Source organism: Microcebus murinus, chromosome 7, assembly GCF_040939455.1.
Source record: "Microcebus murinus isolate Inina chromosome 7, M.murinus_Inina_mat1.0, whole genome shotgun sequence".
NCBI classification, from domain to species: domain Eukaryota; kingdom Metazoa; phylum Chordata; class Mammalia; order Primates; family Cheirogaleidae; genus Microcebus; species Microcebus murinus.
In genome coordinates, this window is record NC_134110.1 from 26,088,698 (window position 1) to 26,107,045 (window position 18,348).

General features: G+C 60.2%; 1 protein-coding gene across 1 annotated transcript; it reads right to left on the reverse strand.

The window, feature by feature from the left end:
* Positions 1–235: 235 nt before the first annotated feature.
* RHPN1 (rhophilin Rho GTPase binding protein 1) lies at positions 236–16,064 on the reverse strand. Its single transcript, XM_012752901.3, has 15 exons — positions 15,883–16,064; positions 7,827–7,942; positions 6,971–7,099; positions 6,691–6,766; positions 5,819–5,896; positions 5,291–5,415; positions 5,043–5,209; positions 4,657–4,850; positions 4,090–4,246; positions 3,897–4,010; positions 3,285–3,479; positions 2,786–2,862; positions 2,411–2,557; positions 2,166–2,327; positions 236–1,724 (listed from the first exon to the last, which is right to left on the reverse strand). Exons 1-15 carry the CDS (start codon positions 15,940–15,942, stop codon positions 1,485–1,487), a joined length of 2,037 nt encoding a protein of 678 aa, XP_012608355.2. The 5' UTR covers positions 15,943–16,064; the 3' UTR covers positions 236–1,484.
* Between the last annotated feature and the right edge of the window lie 2,284 nt (positions 16,065–18,348).

The following is an 18,348-nucleotide window of genomic DNA, read 5'->3' on the forward strand; positions in this document are numbered from 1 at the left end:
CTCCAGCTGTAAGGAGCCTGCCCCGTATCAGGAGCAGGAGACACGATGGCCTGAGAGGTGGGGGGCATGGCTGGTGGGGGCCAGGAGTGAAGGCCAGGCTTGGTCAGAGACCAGGAGAGGGGGCTGTGGAGCAGGACAGGGGGGCACCCAGGCTGCCCGCCCCAGGGAGGGCTGTGCTCTTGGGGGAAAGCCTCCTCCCTGCCAGCCTGTGGTGGCCCACAGCTGGGCAGTGCAGCAGGCAGGTGGCAGCTCCTGTCCCCTCCTACCCCCCCCATCTGGACAGGTCGAGGAGGCAGGGAGTCACCGTGCTCTCCTCGACAGGGCCTGCCACCCTGTCATCTCTGATTAGCAAGTAATAACCTCTTTGACACACAGTTTTATTAATCAAATTAATAAGTGCTCAGGAGACCCGTGACCTTGGCCGTTCTGCTGAGACAGGATTCTCCCGAGGAGGGAAGCACTCGGGCTGCCCCCAGACTTAGGCAGGCCTTTCCCCTGAGCCCCCCATAGCCCACACTCACATACCCCTGCCCCAAGACCGGCACTAATGCAGAAACACGCATGTGACAGACGCAGGACCCTGGACCCAGAGCTCTGATGCAGAGCAGGCTGCTCCCACCTGGGGACCCTTGGAAGGGACCGGATGAGAGCGCAGGGGTCTTAGACTGCAAGGGGGGCTGCTTGCTTTCCTGGGTGTGCTACCTGCCCCTTCCCAAACCTGCACCTGCCTGAAGAACCACCTCTTGCCTGCTGAGCAGGTAGCTGCTGCCCCCTTGTGGCCACTGGGGGCAACTCCTGGCCAACCCTGTTCTGGTCCAGGGCTGGGAGGAGGGTGATCCTGGGGCCCTCAGGGGAGAGCCCTCCCATGGTTTCTCCTGGGTGCAGCTCTGACCTGCCCACGTAGCCCTTGTCAGCACCCCCTGGAGCCCAGGTCCTCAGCCCACCCCCCTGGGGACCAGGAGCAGGGCAGGAAGGGAGGCCTGTAGGTGTGCAGCGGTGAGCCCTGTCTAGCTAGAATGGCGGGAGCTTGACTCAGGCCACGGGTGAGACTGGAGGGTCCATGCCCAGGGCATCATCAGGGTGGACAGGACCCTGTACGGTGGTCAGGGGATGGCCCAGCCGAGGGAGCCTGTGGCAGGGGCAGCATCAGTCCCGGCTCCCCAGGACAGCATCTTCGGGGACTCTGCAGGCAGAGACTGTGCTAAGCCCCTTCAGCCCACCCCTTGCTGCTCCAGATGGTGACTTGGGTGTGTGAGGACTGCCCAGAGGGGACTGGGATGCTCCTGTGTGGGTGAAATGGTCACAGCCCCCAGCACTGGGCCCAGACCCCGCTCTTCTCCTCCTGGTCTTTAATGGGCAGGCAGGCACACCCCACACAGCCTCAGGCAGTGGGCGGCTGAAGGTTCTCTGGATTGGGGAGGGCATGACGGCTGCTCCCAGATAGCTGGAGCCTGTACCTGGCAAGGTGTACAAGGAGCGGCCCCTCACGGCCACCCTGGGCTCTCAGGGGGTGAAGGCAGTGCCTGTGGGTCAGGGGAGGTTGCAGCAGCCCCCGCTAGGGTACAGGGCTGGGCACTGTCTCTGCTCTTGTCCTGCTTCGCCTTGCGGCTCCAGCCAAGAAGGGGCCGGGGGCTGGCCCGAGCAGGCGCTGGCGTCTTGCAACCTCGCTCCCTCTGGCTCCTCAGAAGTCCCCCGGGGCCCAGCAGGGCTGGCCAGCGGTCCCCCTGCAGCCAAGACAGACAGACTATGATCAGCTCTTGCTGACCTGCCCCTGCCTGTGGCCCATGTGGGAGGTGGCTGGCTTGTTGGGGGCCTGTCTGGGGGCTCCTGTCAGGGCAGCAATGTAGCAGGGGCCCCATGGGTTTTCACTGAGTCCCGTGTAGGCCATGCTGGGTGGTGAACCTCTGTGATGGAGCCTGTGGCCTGGAGGCCTCAAGTCTGGAGACACAGAGGCCCAGTGAAGAGTGGGTGGGGCTTTCTCTGACAGAACAGTGGCCCCCAAGTGGAGACAGCCACATAGGTGGCCACTGCCTATAAGGCCACCCCCAGGGAGAGTGTGCCCCGGCTGCCTTTTACTGAAGTCTCTGGAGCACCCAGGGCAAGGCCCAGGGCCAGGGTAGGCCAAGGAGGTTGAGGACCACCCTGCCATGGACCCAGGGGCTCACCGCGACAGGTGGCCCCGAGCCGGGCAGCAGTGACACCACCTGCAGGCTCACACCTGCCTCGCCCACGCCCTTCAGCTGGGCCACCACCTCAGTGTGCTTCCACCACTTGCATGGCTGCCCGTTCACCGACACAATGTAGTCACCCTCCTTCAGTCCGGCTGCCTGTGGGGAGCATGGATAGTAAGGTGGGGATAATATGGCTGGTGGCCCACGGGCTTGGGCTTAGGGGCTGGCAGAGCCCTTACCGCAGCCTGGCCTCCTGGAATGACAGCAGCAATGAGGACGGGTGAGTCTCCCCGAAGCGTGAAGCCGAAGCCATTCTCTCCTCGGGTCACATGGACAGGCCCCACCAGTCGCCACCGGTTCTTGGCTGAGAACACGGACAGGGGCCCCTGAGGGAGTCAGAGGTCAGAGACCTGACTGAGCTGCAGTCTGAAGAGCCCAGGTCTGTCCAGCACCCCCGCCCAACCGGTATTTCCCAGGGCAGGAACCAGCATGGTGCCATGGAGGGCTTGGCCCGGCCTCCCTCCCGTCAGTGAAAATGCAGTGCAGAGCCAGTGACCCAAGCCTGCTGGGAGGGGCAGCCTGAGAGAGATGCTGGCTGGCCCGGATGTGCTCACCAGCCGGTGGAAGATGTCAGCCACCTTCACCTGGGACAGGCAGGGTGTCCTGGCCTCTGGTTTGTGGTGGGTCTTAGCTGAAAGTGGAAAGGAGGAAGGGCAGCACTAAGCCGAGGCTTGCTGGACCGGACCCAGCCAGACTGCAGTGAGGGTGGCCTGCCTGTACACTGGCCCTTCCTTGGGCCTCCAGGCCTGGATGCCCCCAGTGGGGGGAGGAGCTGTCCCAGGTCCCCTGAAAACATGAACACCCCCCCCCCCACCTGCCACACGTGGCTCTCAGAGCCCTCCCTGAAGTCTCAGCTGAGGAACGGAAGAGCCTGTAGGGTCTTCCTTCAGGCTGCCGGCAGGCCTGACAGCTCCCGGACATTGAGATCGCAGCTGTTGAAAGTACAACTGCCCTTATTATTAATCATGGGCACTGCACCTTTAAGAGCAGCTGCCCATCTCCCACCCTCTGCCAGGACCCAGTTCCCACCCCATCCTGGCCCTGGCTGCTCACGCTGGATGTCGGGGGCCTCAGCAGCCTCGCAGAAGTCATCCTCACGGTCGAGCTCTGAGTACCTGGCCAGTGAGCGCCGCAGCGCCTGGGCCACTACAGCCTGCAGCAGGTCCACCTCGCGCAGGACGCGGCACACGGCGTGCAGCCGTAGCGCCTCCTCCTGCCCTAGGATGGCACGTTTCAGGTGGGCCTTGCCTGCAGGTGGGGCATAGCGCTGTCACACAGCGAGGGCCTCCAGGGCCCCCAGACCAGGCAGCCGTTCCAGGATGAGTCCCAGCTCCCCCACTCCAGGGTGCAGCACAAGGGGTGGGTAAGGCCAGGGTTTCTGGGTTCATCCTGAGGGTCTGCAGCCATGGTCAAAAGCAGGGTGTGGCTACAGGGGCTGACAAGGAGCAGGCTGGTCCAGGAGGGCCTCGCAAGTGTGCCCACCAGCCCAGAGGCTGCCTTGGGGCCCCTGCTCTTGGCCATCACCCACCAGACTAGAGGACAGGTCAGTGGCCCCACCCACCAGCATTGGGATACCAGGTGCTAAATGATGCAAGTGACAGAAGGGGCATCCTGTGCACCTGGCCTGCCACTGAGCCCAGTGCCCTCTGTCCGTGATTGCCTCACCAAGTCTCCTGCGCTTCTCGGGCTCCTGTGGCAGTGCAGGTCCTTGGGGTGCACAGAAGTCCGGAGGCTGGAGGAAGACCTGCTTGTGCGTGGGAAGCTCTCCCTTGGCCACCACTGGGGGTCAGAGAGGCTGTGAGCCCCAATGCTGGGGCCTCTGCAGCACATATGGGGCATACGGGAAGGGGGCACTCACGGGAGCCGTCGCAGAGGGCTACGGCAGCATGGTAGTGGGCCAGGGAGCGGAAGTACTCGGCCTTGACGCACACCAGGGCATTCCAGGAGACGGGCATGCAGTCACGGACAGGTGGCTGGGCCATGGTCTGGTGCACGAGCCTGTACTCGGCTGCCACCTGCCGTGGACACAGCGAGTACTCTGGGCCTCCCACTTTCCTCCTGGAGGTTCAGTGGGACGCAAGGGACAAGGCCAGCCTGGTCCCCCAGCCAGCCCTGGGCCCTGCCTTGATCTACCCTGACCGTGTACCAGGAGTGTCACCCAAGCTGAGCTAAGCTCAGGGGTCAGAGCCTGCTCCAATTCACACGGTGCCCCAGAGGAAGGAGCTCAGGACCCCAGAGGGACCAGGATGCAGCTGGCTTTGGAGCCGACACACAGAGGAGGTGGGCACTCCAGCCCTGCCTTCCCCGGGTTGACCCTAGCTCTGCCTTCACCTCCAACCCCGGTGCCCTGCCCCAGCTCCTGTCCACTGCCCAGTGCTGCTTGGCCAGGCTGTCTAGGGATCCAGGCAGGGCACCCTAAACTCACCTGGGCAGCCTCCTGAGCCAGACGCAGCTGGGCAGGGCCGTCACTGGGGGCCGCGGGGACAGGCAACAAGAGGCCCTCGAAGACGCACTCCTGGGCCTGGGCAGCCATGAGCTGCTCCAGTGCGCAGAGCAAGGCAGCACTCATATCCGGACTCGGCGCATGGGAGAAGTTCTCCCTCAGGAGGCTGAAGGCCCCTGCAGAGGGAGGGGGTGCTTGAGGGGGCAGTTCTGGTCCCACACAGCACCAAGGGAGGGCCGCTGCTTGCTCAGCCCCTCACACTGGGGGGACATCCTAACTTCCTCCCAGTTCCTGCCCCAGAGATGGGGCCCTGCAACACCTGCCCCCACGGGAAGGTGGGCCCCACTATGGGCCCGGGCTACCCTCACCAGCAGCCCTCTGGAAGGCCTCAACGGCGCGGCTGGTGCCCTCAGCGCAGGAGCGGTCCTGGCGTGCCCCGATCTGCGTGTGGAGGGCGCCAATGTTGAAGAGCACACTGCCCTTCTCGAAGGCCAGGGCACGCTGCTGGGCCGGGACCCCCGTGAGCGAGTCGTACCTGTGGGGTGGGTCAGGCTAGCAGAGTTCCCACAAAGCCTGCCCATCCCACCCAGGGCACCCCACCCGCCAAGCCTCCTACCAGTGGAAGAAGAGCCCCAGGCTCCTGGCGGGGGTGAGGAAGCGCGCGTCCAGGAAGCAGAGCTGGTTGTAGTAGGCTGCCAGCAGCTCCAGGCCTGCCTCGTTCCGGCTGGGGTTCCGTATGGCCTGCAGGGCAGGAGCTGCTGGGCCCACCACCCTGGCCCACCCCACTCACATGCACCCTGGGGTGGCCCTTTGAGCACCAGCCCCTGGGGGGTGGGGAGGTAAGGGGAGGGCAGTGTGGGGGAGGGGCAGGCAGGGCCCTGGGGAACTGCCATTCCCAAAGGCCAGCAGTCTGTGGCATGCACAGAGCCACCCATGAGACCCTCCTTGCATACTGGGAGGGTGTGTATATATGGGGAACCCTGGGAATGCCTGTATCCCCATTGTCTTCCAGCTTCCCCGAGATGTGGGGACTCTTGCCATGTGAGCGTCTACACTGAGCTCGATCTCACCCTCGCAGTTCCTGACTCAAGCCTCAGCCTTCTCATTTGTCTTCAGGACTGCAGTGGAGGAAGAGCCCACACACCTGCCGCAGGGCCTCCAGCTCCCTGATCTCTGCCTCGTAGGAGGTGCTGTCCTCTCCAAAGTGCCCCGAGATCAGCTCCTGTGGGGGGGGGGTAGGTGTTGGCCACCCCTGTGCCTGGCCACCTTCCCTGGGGTCTCCCAGCCTGCTGTGGAGGAAGACCCATAGTGGAGTAGGGTCCACGCCATGGGACAGGCTGGCTGCAGTGGTCAGAGATGCTGCCTGGGCCCAGCAGTGTATCCTTGAGGGCCTCTTGCTGTGGCACCCCAAGATCCCCTTGGCAGAAGCCCCAGAGAACAGCTGTGGGCCAGTGTGAACGGAGGGCCTGGTGGGCCCTGGGGCTGGGTACTGATGGGGATCCTGCCCCTTGGCCCTGGTATTTCCCTCACCTCCATCCTCATCACAGAAGTGGGGCCAGGAAACTCATTGGTGCTGTTTTTATGCATATTCCCTTATTAATCCCCATGGCAGCCCTGACAGGCAGGTGCCATCCTCTACCTGACAGGCACAGTGCAGGTCACTGTCCCATGGGCCCTGTTCTGGGGCCTGAGTCCTCTCCAGGGCACTTGTGAGCCAGCGATGGGCAGAGGCCCCAAGTCAGCATAACCCTCACTAGCAGGACAGGCCGGGACCCTGTGGCCATCCTGGGGTTCCCTGCAGGATGACCAGGCCCCATCAGGTGTCCCAACCCACCCTCACCCACTCAGATCACCCTACAGCTGGGACGTGGGCCACAGTGCAGGTCCTGAACACAGCAGGCTTGGCCAAGAGCAAGACATTCCTGTCACGTCCCTGGGAACCCCCAGGTCAGCTTTTCTTCCCTCTGGGCCTCGGTTTCTTCATCTGTCCCTCAGAGCCCACAGGCCAGAACTTACCTTTAGGGGTGTGGCCCAGTCCAGTTCCTTGGTCTCCTTTAGACCCAGGGGGATCATGGGGGCAGCAACACCTTCACTACAACCAAAAGAACCAACCGCAAATGCTCAGGCTGGGCCCTGCCACCCAGAGTGCCTGGACTCCACCCCACGGTTCCCACCATACGGATGCATCGCCTGCCCTAGTGGATGCCGAGTGTGTACGTGTCCTGGTGGCATCCTTGCTCAAACACACATGCACTGTCCTAAATCACCCCTTGCATACCCACACCCACACACACACCTCCCATGCCGGCACGTGTCCACGCTGCCATCAAGCTGCTCCAGCTCCTCCTTCAGCAGCTGCAGGTTGGCGTTGACATAGCTCAGCTCCAGGGCGACTGTCTCCCTGACCCGGTGGTTGCTGGTGGCTCTGGGGAAAGCCAGGTGAGATCAGAAGCCCAGCCCTGTGTGGCCACTGCAGCCTTCCCGTCCACTGACCTGTTGGTGCCCCAGAGCCCACTCCTCAGAGGGACAGGCACCGATAGGCAGCCCGATGGTGAGGCAGGAGCAACAGCTAGATTGAAGGCCACAGGGCACCCTCCCCTACAGTTCGGCACCCTGATCCTTCAGCAGTGCAGACCCTGACTCGGGCTCAGACTTGCCCCCCCCCCCCAGCACCAGGGGTCTGGCAGAGGGACGGGGGTCCCTGTGGAAAGCTGGGCTGGGGGCAGGGAGGCAGAAGTCACTATGGGAAAGTCCCCTCTCCAGGAGCTCGCAGCTATGGCTGAGACAGTTGGGGTCACCTCCCTGGGCCCAGTCCCTTGTACATGCGCAGCTCACAGTTCACATGCTCTAAGGAAGAGGCTGCCCCTAGGCCTGGAAGATCCTTTCCCAGGCCCTCAACCTTGGGACATCTAGCCACCTGCCACAGCTCAGCCTCCACAGTGCCTCTTCTAAGAAGTGCCTGCTGGCCACCACATACACTGTTGGAGGCTCCCAAATTCTGCACACCAGGAGGACACCAGTTTCCTGGCACCTCAGGGAGGACCACAGAGACCATGTGCTCACAGGGTAGACACTGGTGGGCTATGTGGCCCCATCACCACCCTCCAGAGGTGGGCGATGCTGCCCTGGCCAGGGTGGTGGCAGGTGCTCACCTGTAGAGGTTCTCGGCGCCTGTCCGCATCTGCAGCTCCTTGCTGATCTGCTGGTAGATCCGGGCCCTGCGGCTTTGCAGCCTGCCATGCTGCGTCTGCATCAGGGGGTCACAGCCCTGTGGGGAGGCCACAGGTGATCACAGCGCTGACCTCTTGGAGCCACCAGAGGCCATGCCTCTGTCAGTTGGCTCAGAGGAGCACAGCCCACCCTTGGGCAAGAGGGTTGATGTCTAGCATCAATCATAGTATGCGTATTGATTTCATTGCTTATGTCTTCTTAAATGGTGTACAACATGGCAGGAGCGTTAAATTTTCCTTTGGTGCAATGCAGGCTTGCGCCTTAGCCCACCCCTCACCCTCGAGTCAGGTTGGGGTGTTGTCCACACAATGCTCACATGCTCCCCCCAACCAGGGCCGCCTCTGCACTCTCCCCAGTGGTCACACAGGGGTCCCTGGCTCTTCTCCATCCTGCAGGATGCTGTTGGGAACACCCAACAAGGTTCTCTGTAGCCAAGTGTGGCTGTGCCCTGGGCAGGGTCCCAGGTGTGGGTTGGCCAGCCTCTGTGATGTCCACCCCTTCTGTGCTGTGAGAACCCTGGTCTTGTTCAGGACTCATGCTCAGGGACAGTGACCCCCACCCCAGCTCGGGGATGAACACTTTTGACTCTGAGTCAGGCGTGGCAACTCTGGTCCCTGCTAACAGGTGACCTATTTCTGCCCATCAGCTATAAGAGCAGGTCTCCTGGGAACAGTTTCCTTGCCCTTTTAAGATACAAGCAAGAACCAGGCCTCTTCTCTCCCAGAATACTGCTGTGTGAAGGTGAATCTTGTGACCATGAAGAGAGCCAACCTGAAACTGAGGCATCACCACATAAGGTTACGGGTTCATGGGAGGACAAACACTGCATGACACACCCTCTGTCCACACACTCGCACCTCTCAGGCCATTCCATTTTTTCCAGAAGGAGCTCGTGCATGTTTTCCTGGGGTTTCCCCCTAAATATGCCACATATGGTTCCTTTTGCTACGGTAAATGGGGTCTGCCTCTGCTTTTTAATTACCGCTGTTCACTACTGCAGGGGAATGATGCACCTTGTGTACAGCAGGCCTGCCGCCCCGCCCACACAGAGTGAGCACAGGGTGACCATCTATGACAGGCTGAACTATGTCCCCAGAAAGATATGTTCGAGCCATAACCCCCAGTACCTGTGAATGTGGTTTTATTTGGAAATAGGATCTTTGTAGATATAATTAGTTAAAAGGAAGTCATTCTGGAGTAGGGTGGGCCCTACTCACATTGACAAGTGGCTTTATCAGAAGTGGGGAATTTGGACACAGCCACACAGAGGAGGCCCTGTGAAGACAGAGGCATAGACTGGAGTGATGCAACCACGAGCCAAGAAACACAAGGAACCACCAGAAGGTGGAAAAAGCCTCCCCTGGAACTTCGGAGGGAGCGTGGCCCTGCCTTGATGGGCTTCTGGCTTCCAGAACTGTGAGAACAAGTTTCTGCTGTGTCAAGGCGCCCAGTTTGCAGTCACATGCTACAGCAGTCTCAGGGCACTCATACACTGTCCACTGGACGCTCCCACTGCCAAGTGCTGGGCTGGGGGAGCCTGACCCCGGGGGGAACACACCCCCAAGTTGAGGGATGAGCCAGTACTTATTAGGTGGGCGGAAATAGGCACTGGAGGGTCAAAGTGCATAAAGGCAGCAGACAGGGCTGGGAGGAAGGTGGGCAGGCTGGCCCAGGATCCTGCCCCTTGCAGCCCTGCCCCTGTGGATGCCATGAAGCAGGGGTAGGGCCAGATTTGCATTTGGAGACCTTCACCCTGCTCTAGCTTCCCACCCCTGCCTCTCCAGAAAAGAAAACCTCCCAGAGCTGTGGCCAGGGCTGCAGGAGTTCCCTGCAGTGGGGTCTAGGCCAAGGGCTTGGGCTGGAAAGGTGGCACAAGGTCCCCAAGTGGGAGTGAGGTGGGGGCAGCTTGGATCTGACCACCTCCTCTTGCCTCAGTCCACCCACCCTGGCCTCCCACCCTGACATTCTGCACCAGCTCCCGGCTCCAGTGCCTCTGCCCTGTACCTCAGAGATGCTGGGGCAGCACTCAGGCCAGGCTTGTCCCAGCATCTTGGCTGTCTCTGCAGTGGCCCCACCCCAGGGTGAAGAATTCAAGGCTCAGAAGGGGGCCTGGTCTTGGCCAAAGCTACCCAGTGAGTCGGGGGCCAGCCCATGGGAACTCAGAGACCCACTTGAGTCCACCCATGTAGCCCAGGAGTCCCAAGACCTGGACTCTGCCCCTTTCTAGCAGATCAGGCCTGGGCCTTGGGGTACCACTTCCCTTATCTGGACTTCAGTGGGCCTGAAATAAATGACTCCCCAGACCCTCTGGTGATGGAATTCTGGGACCCTGCCAGGCAGGCCTGGTGGCCTTGGGTGGGTTCAGGTGGGATGAGGGTAGGCTCTCTGCTCTCCCCTGCGGGCCCTGGCTCTTTCATGGGGAAGGTGGGGTGTGGGGCTGGGGACCAGGCTGAGGCACCCCAATGGTCTCAACCAGGAGATGGGAACAGACGGTAGGGCCATGAGAAAGGGGACCCCACTCACAGGAACATAGGGGGACATACACCAGGTCAAAGCTGACACCCGGAGCCTCATGCCTGGAGGATAAGGAGGAGGTGGGGAGAGAGTGCTATTTCCCCACTACAGCCCTGACAAAAGTACACTTTTTACTGCTTTTGGCCCCTCCACCCAAACCTAGGCCTCCCTCCAGACAGACCCCCCAGGCTGGACCCCTGTCTCTTGCTGACCTAGCTCTTCTCCCAGAGCCCCCACCTGTGGCCCAGTGCCTCTCCCACAGCCACTCGCTGCTTCACAGGCCCCCCAGACTCAGATCCTGCCTGGCTCCTCCCCCACTCACCCTGTCAGCCAACAGAGCCACCTGGCTGAGTAGCCTTCCTGGAGCTGCCAAACCATCCACACCTTCTGCCCCTCCTTGGTCTAGCACCAGCAGACCCCACCACAGCCCACCCTCCTCCCACCAGCTCCCCCACGGCCCACCTTCAAGGCAGTGATTAAGTCTGTGCCAGGAGGACTAACCTGCCCTTGCTGGACCCCACCTTTCACTCTGTGGGGACCCCCAGCCCATCCATGCTGCAAACACAGCCCACTTCAGAAGCTGGATAGCCTTTCCAACAAGCCCACCCTCAAGGCCCACAGCCCCTCCAACAGGCGGCCCTGCCCCTGGCCCCCACAAAGCCCAGGGACCTGGCTGGGCCTGGCTCAAGAGCTCTGCCCATAGGGCCTGCAGGTCAGTGTAGCCACAGGCACTGAGTGGTCACAGACACCTGGTGGTTACTTGATGTGGGCCTGCACTGCTTGGGCAATGGGTGCATAGCACAGCCAGGTGGACGGCGAGGCACTGAGTCTGGTGTCCCTCTGCCAGCCCTGGTGGTGGCTGGGTTCCTCCTGACATCCTCCCTCTCCAGTCCCAGGCCCAGACATGACCTGGGGGCTTCTTCCTGGCACTGCAGGGGATGGAAGCACCTCAGCGAAGCTGTGGGCCAGGGCCTGCCCAGTGTCTGGGCACTTGACCATGGACGCAGGACAGGATGGGGAGGCAGGCTCTAGCCCACATGCTGCTCAGCCTGGCTAGACTCACAAATAGCAGGCTAGGTCCTACTGCCCTGGGCTTGTCTCTAAGCTGAGGGCTCCTCCCTATACATAGCCTGTCCACAGGCCTGCCCATTTCCAGGGCCACAGGCAGGAAAGTGCTATGTGGACTCCTGGCCATGGCGATGCCACAGACAAGGCTACCAGAAGGCTCCAGCAAGGGTGGGTAAGAGGCTCCGCAGAGGCTGATGGGGAAGCAGGACAGGGCCACGTAGGCACAGCAGAGGTCACTGACCACAATTCCCTCGAGCCATTTAGGGGCCTCCCCCCATCTGGGCCACTTGCCAGCCCAGGAGTTGGTGGGAAGGACTTCTTAGAAAGCAAAATCCCTGCAGGAGTCCCCGATCCCCTGAACAGAGTGAGGACAAGGTCACAGCACTTCCCAGGACCCTGCCCTGCTGGTGGGAGCAGGGAGAGGGTTTTACTGACACAGAGCTGACATTGGCCACGTATTTGAAGAAGTGTCACTTATTTTCCTGCATATGTCCCCATGGTCACACACGGGACAGTGTCAGACTCTCCGGGGCCTCTAGCTTGTCCTAGCCCCTTGTGAGGGCACCCTAAGAAAGGTCTCACATCTGGAGTGAGGAGCTCCTCATGCATAGCCACCTTGGATTAGGGCCCAACATCTGCTGCTGCACGGCTAGCTTCTCAAGAGAGGTCAGTTGATCAGGGAAGACTTCCCATAGGAGAGGGCACTGGGGTTGGGATGTGAAGGGCAGGTGGCCTCCAAGCTGCCCTTGCGTAACTGGGGAGAGGACATTTACCCCAGCCAAAAAACAGAAGGAAGAGCAGTGGACTCGGAGTGAGTCCCGTGGGGGGAATCCCCAGCAGCCCTTCATCAGCAGATGGCAGGAGAGGCTGGTCTTGGGTGGCATAAGGAGGGACAAGAGAAAACACAGCCCCCCACTGTGTTTCTCTGTTCTCCATCCCTTTCTGCCAGGCCCTCCCCCATGTGGGCCATTCCTGTTGGGAACCCAAAGACCAAAGCACGTTTGCCTGCTAGCTGAGCAACCCTTCCCAGTGGCCTGCTCCTCTTTTCCATGGCACCCTCCACACCTGCCTGTGCAGAAAGGGTGAGGCTGAGGCCCTGGCACTCTCCCCTCTATGGGGCAGGAGTCTGGCGAGGAAGGGTGAGCCACAGCCAAAACTATACACCCTCCTTCTTACAAAGGTCCTGCTGCAAAGCTCCAGCAAGTTCTAAGGGCTCTGGTGAGTAGCCCTGGCTGTGGCCCAGGGTGGGTGTGGCCATGTGCCGGGCAGTGGCCACCCAGCCCAGCAGGGCTGCCCTCATCAGATGATGTCCAGTGCTCCTCTCCTCACCCTCCTGGAGAGCTGCTCTGGGTTACTCAGCCATGTAGGCACCAGCCCATGGCCTGGGTGCTCCTAGGCCTCCCTGCCCATAGCACCCCCTCCAGGAAGCCATGCAGCTTCCTGGCCTTCGTGGGAAGGTCCAGACCTCTGGGGTGGAGCAGTCCTTGGAAACCACTTTCCACACTGGGCTGAGGGATGTGCCAGAGGGTGTGGATCGTGGGTAATCAGCCCCCCACTATACGACCTCCTCCGCCCTCTGTAAACAAAGGTGACCTAGACCCTGCCTTGGCCTCTGACATCACCATGACTATTTCTGCCTGACACTGGGAAAGAGCAAACGTGCTTTGGTCTTTGGGTTCCCAACAGGAATGGCTCACATGGGGGAGGGCCTGGCAGAAAGGAATGGAGAGCAGAGAAACAAACACCCCCACCCTGCACACTCCGACAATGGCATAGGTCTGGTGGCTCCTGCTACCTGGGGAATGCCCAGGCCCAAAGTCTCCAGAAGCCTGGGAGGAAATGGTGTGGCAGTGGCCAGAATTAGGCTGTCCCTAGGACTCACAAAAGTGGGAGACAGTCATCCCAGCCCTGCCTGAGAACAACAAAACCATTAGAGTGGTGTAGGCCCCCCTCCCCCAGGATCTCCCCCAGCACTGGGCTCAGTCAGTCCCCAGGGAGAGGCCCCAACCCTGGCAAACCAGCTTCCCTCTCTCAGAGGCCTGGCCCTGGGCACCTTGCCTGCTGACACCCTCTCATCTTAGGGACGCCACTCCCTTCCCTCTCCAAAGTCTCACCTGAGCATAGAGGAATTGGAAGCCTAGCACCCTACTGACCTACCATCTCTGCCCCCCAAATGCTATGTGGCATGGCCACAAAGGGGTCTCCCAGGACACAGTGGCTACAAGCCACACAAACACTAGATGGACCACAGATCGGCCACCACGCCAGCTGAGAGTCAAGGCAGGTGCCCCAGGGATCCTGCGTCCTTTGATGTTTGCTTGGACACTGGGGCACCGGTGGTTCCTGAGCACCTGCCTCTCTCTACAGGTTAATTTAACTGGCCCAGGCCTGGTAATCTGTGTTTGTAACAAGTACCCAGGAGGTGCTGGTGTCTAGTCAAGCTGGGGAAGCTCAAACTGACCATCAGGCATGCTGGAGACGAGAAGGGCCAGCCCCTGCCTGCCACGCTGCTCCAAAGCTCCCCCTCTTGGCCCCTCTCCTGCTTCCCCACAGCCTCCTCAACCCCTTAGCCCAAGATCTCCCCAGGAAACCATGGGACTCAAAGTCACACTTCCCCATACAGCTAGGCTGGGAGCCCCTGCCACCCTAGGAGGAGGGTTGTGGGTAGGCTCACTCCTTCGATTCCCTGCTGGCCAACCTTGGACTGTTCCTAGAACTCAGCCTGTTCTTCAGATGGGTTAGCCAAGGCCCAGGGCCAGCAGGGTTCCTTGTGGCAGGCTGGGTGAGGACTCCAGGTAAGCACTCACTGGACGCCAGTTCTCATTGCTCTTGGGGCAAATTTGAGTCACTCAGACTGTTCACAGGGGCCACAGACGCAAAGATGGCTCTTAAGGGCTGACCAGTCTTGCCCTGCTCAACTCCAAGCATTATGGCTGGTAAGAGGGCCAGCCTGGTGGGGTGGGGGAACTCGGCCTCACTCTAGCCCTGCCGCTGGCATCAGAAAAGGCTGTGTAGGTGGCAGGACAGCCTGAGCTATGCACGTATGACTTAGGTCCTGCCTCAGCAGGCTGGGGTCCCACAGCCACCTCCCACAGGCTCCCATGCCTGCTTAGGACCCTGACTGCTGGATTATCCGTGGATGGTGTGCGTGAGAGACACAGCAGCCCAGAGAGACAGCTGGAGACGGTTTCTGCTCCCCCTTCCAGGGCAGCAGCCAACAGAGGGCAAGGACAGAAAGCCTGGCCACAGCCTACAGCCTGAAAAATGTTGTCTACTAGCTCTCTGGAACATCTTGTTTGTGCAGCTCCCAAACATTCCACCCAAACAACACGTGCCCTCTCCAAAGGCCACCTGCAGGCATGGTCACCATTGGAGGGAGTGAGTTCACGGAGGCCAAGGGACAGGCCGCTTCTGTCTCCCAACGCCTGCTAGTTGCTGTAGTAGCATCTGGCACGACTAGGGGGTTGGGCAGGAAGGGAGTCCTTGAGGACTCTGGTCGGCACCACCTGGCCAGTTACTTGCAGCCCAAGGCCCCCTGTCCCTCCCAGAAGACCTGAGCTCCAACACAAAAGCTGAATAGAACCAGCCAAGGGACAATGTGCAGTCTGACATCCGAGAGGGGAAGAGAGCAAAGCGCTAGGGAAGACTCACCTGGGACTAGAAGCACGGAACCATCTCTGCTAAGCAGCCCCCAACTGAGAGCTGCTTGGGGGCATGGGCACCTGGTGCCTGGCAAGAACACAAGGGCAGCCCCACATTGATCCCCCAGGAACACCCAGGCTCCGGGCTGCAGAGCAAGGATGACCGACCATCCCCTCCTTCCCAGGCACAGACTCAACAGGTCTCCACACTCCACCCACCCGTCCTCCTTGCACAGTGCTCCTGGAAATGGTGCCCAGTCAGCGCCCGGGGTGAGGGACTTCAGAAGGGGTGGAGGTTCAGAGAAGCAACAAGAAAAAAAGCTGCCCAGCCCTGAAGACCTCCAGCGAGTCCCTATACCCGGGAGGCTTTAGCTGCCTGCGCTAAAAGTTTCTTCAAATGGGCCCTGAAGCCGGTACAAAGGGAGGGCGAAGCTAGGAAAGGAGGCATCACAGGTGCCAAACACAACCTCCGGGTGGGGCTGCCAGAACACCTCCCGGAGCCAGGGCTTCTAGCTTCAGGGAAGATGATGACCCGGACTTTGGCTCCCACCGATTCCTGTGTTGCACAGAGGGAGTCACTGCAGAGGGAGGAGGGACGCAGGCTCTGGCCTCAGTTTTCCCAGCGGTAAAACCCTGCTGCTCTGCCTCGGGGCGAGTGAGATGTGGGAGGGAAGTCGCCCGGGACGCGCCTATGACGGAGAGCAGGAGGAGCCGGGGGTCTGGGACGCGCTGGCCCGCCGCCCCCCACGCCCACCTTGCGGACGCCGCTCTCCTCTCCGGCGCCCTGGCCGTCCGGCCTCTCCTCGAGGATCATCGCCGTGCTGCCCAGCCGCCGCTCGGACAGCGCTCCGCAGCCGGGTCCGGCAGCCCGCACCACCCAGACCGCGGTGCTCCTAATGCCCACGCCGGTCCGAGACTGTCCCTGCTCCGCTAGGGGGTCCGGCGCGGCAGGGCTCAGACTCAGCGTGCGAAACTAGCTGCTGCCCAATCGGCGGTGGCGGCCGCTCCGACGGACAGCAACCATTACCAACCAGCGCTCCAGAGAGGCAGGCCTCGAGCGTCTAGTCCCACCCCGCCCGCGGAGTCCCGGGAATTCAGTAACCCCTGGCAACCGCGGCTTCGACGCCCGGCGGCAGGCTGGTAGCGCGCACTGCGCATGCGCCCAGGCCCAGGCTTGGCTAGCGGAGAAAGTTAGGGATAAGTAGGAGGACATGGCCGGGCAGGGCCTAGCTCCCTTTGCGGAAACTCCAGGAGTTTGCCCGCCGCGCCGTTTTATCTCGTCACCCTGGCAACGGGGACCCTCTAAGAGGGTTGTCCCAAAAATGTTTACAATGGGGTTTTTAAACGGTTTTCTGAGAGACGAGCGCTTGTGCGAGTTTAGAACAACGCCCGCTTTCTTCTCTCTGGCGGAGCCCAGCCAGGCTGCCCAGCGCGACGCGTCTGTCCGGCCTGTCGTGTTTCCAGAATCGCTTCCAGAAACTACCTGCCTCCACAGTGTCGACCCAAATAAATGACTGAGGCAAAAATCTCCATCAACACAGGTTTATTAAGCGAAGATGTTGAGGACGTGCTTGGGACCAACAGCAACCACAGATAAGCAGAGCGGGCTGTTTTTCCCAAGGAGAGGTGGGGACCTTCAGCGTTGTAAAGGCAGCAGAGAGAAGGAAATGGCAGGGGGAGAAGGGCTGATGAGGTTGTGGTTACAGTCTTGTGAGGCCCAAGAAATCCACATTGTATGTAAAATAAGGGAGTGAGGAAGCATCAGTTATGCAGACATCCCTGGGCAGGTGGAAGAATGTCTGACTCTGTCTTGTCTCCAGTTCTGTTACCTGTAAGATCAACTGGTAATTCATTCTTAGTGTGCAATCAAACAGGCTTTAGTTTTAGGTGCCACAGGTACAATTTGCAGGTCCTTGCTTATGGGAGGTCAGCAGGTAATTTCCTTAATGAATGATCTGTGGGGCCTGCTCTTCACAGTGCCTGAGGCTTCTACTTTCTCTTTTGCACAATGAGAGGAGGGGTGGCCCTGAGACTTTGAATTTCTTTTTACAAAAATCTGCCTCTGGAACCCTCCTGCTTCCAGAATCTGTTTCCAGAACTACCTGCCTCCAGAACCTATTGGTAGAACTTGTTTGCTGCCAGAACAGACCTTCCAGAATCTGCTTCCCGAATCTGCTTCCAGAACCAGCGTGCCTCCAGGACCACCTGCTTGCAGAATTGGACTCTTTCCAGAGCCTGCATTGCTGCCTACCAGGCCCCCAGCAATATGCCTCCTTCAGGTGGTTTCATACCTCTCCAGGTTTCTGGTGATTCTGAAACCCACTCAGATTTCATGTGGGGCTCTCCTCACCTAAGAACACACCCTTTGTAGGGCAGGAGGACAAGGGCATAGGCAGTGACCTCAGCTTCTCTAGCAAGTTCCTCTAAAGTTCCATCTTTGTCCGAGCTAACCAGGGTCAAGGCTTGGTGCTGAGCCCTGGGCTCCCCACCCCCACCCCAGCAAGCACACTTGACCCTATTATCTCCAGATCTAAATCCTGTAAGCTGAGCTCCTTGGCCTGGCCTGACCATCTGCAGTGAGCTCCTCCCAGCAACAGCCCTCTCATCAGGCCCCTGCCAGCCAGACCTCCTGCCCAGGACTTGTCCTCCTCTCCTGGCTTTGTGGGGCCCTCCGGGCATCTGCTCCCCTGAAGGTCCTTCGGCTTGTCATCTGCCTGGTGAATTCCCACCTGTCCTCCTCACTTCTGCCCTAATCGCACAGACACAGGAGATCACTACATGTGCAGCTCCGTGGCCCGAGGTTCCACAAGGGCAGGGGCTCCTGGCCACCTTACCAGTGGGGCCTGAATGTGGGCTGATGATTCAAGTTCACAGTGAGTGCATTTGTGTGAGGACTTCGCTGAGGGTCATCTCCTTGGAAGTCTGGCACGACCTGTGTGAGCAAACAGACCCAAACCCTCTTAACAGTCTTCAGAATCTCCTACATGCATACATGCATAGGAGGCAAGCATGTGTGATTGAAATTGTATCCAGTTCTTCAATATTTGCTTTACTCTCTCAACAGTTTTGCAGGGCTTCTTGGTTCAATGGGAAGAGGGCATTGGGAGGTTTAGGAGGGGCTTGCAAACTTTGAGGGTCATAAGAGCACCCCCCATCCCCCAGGGATGCTTGTTTCCTGAAGGAAAAGATTTTCTAATGAGAATTTTATACTCAGCTGAAA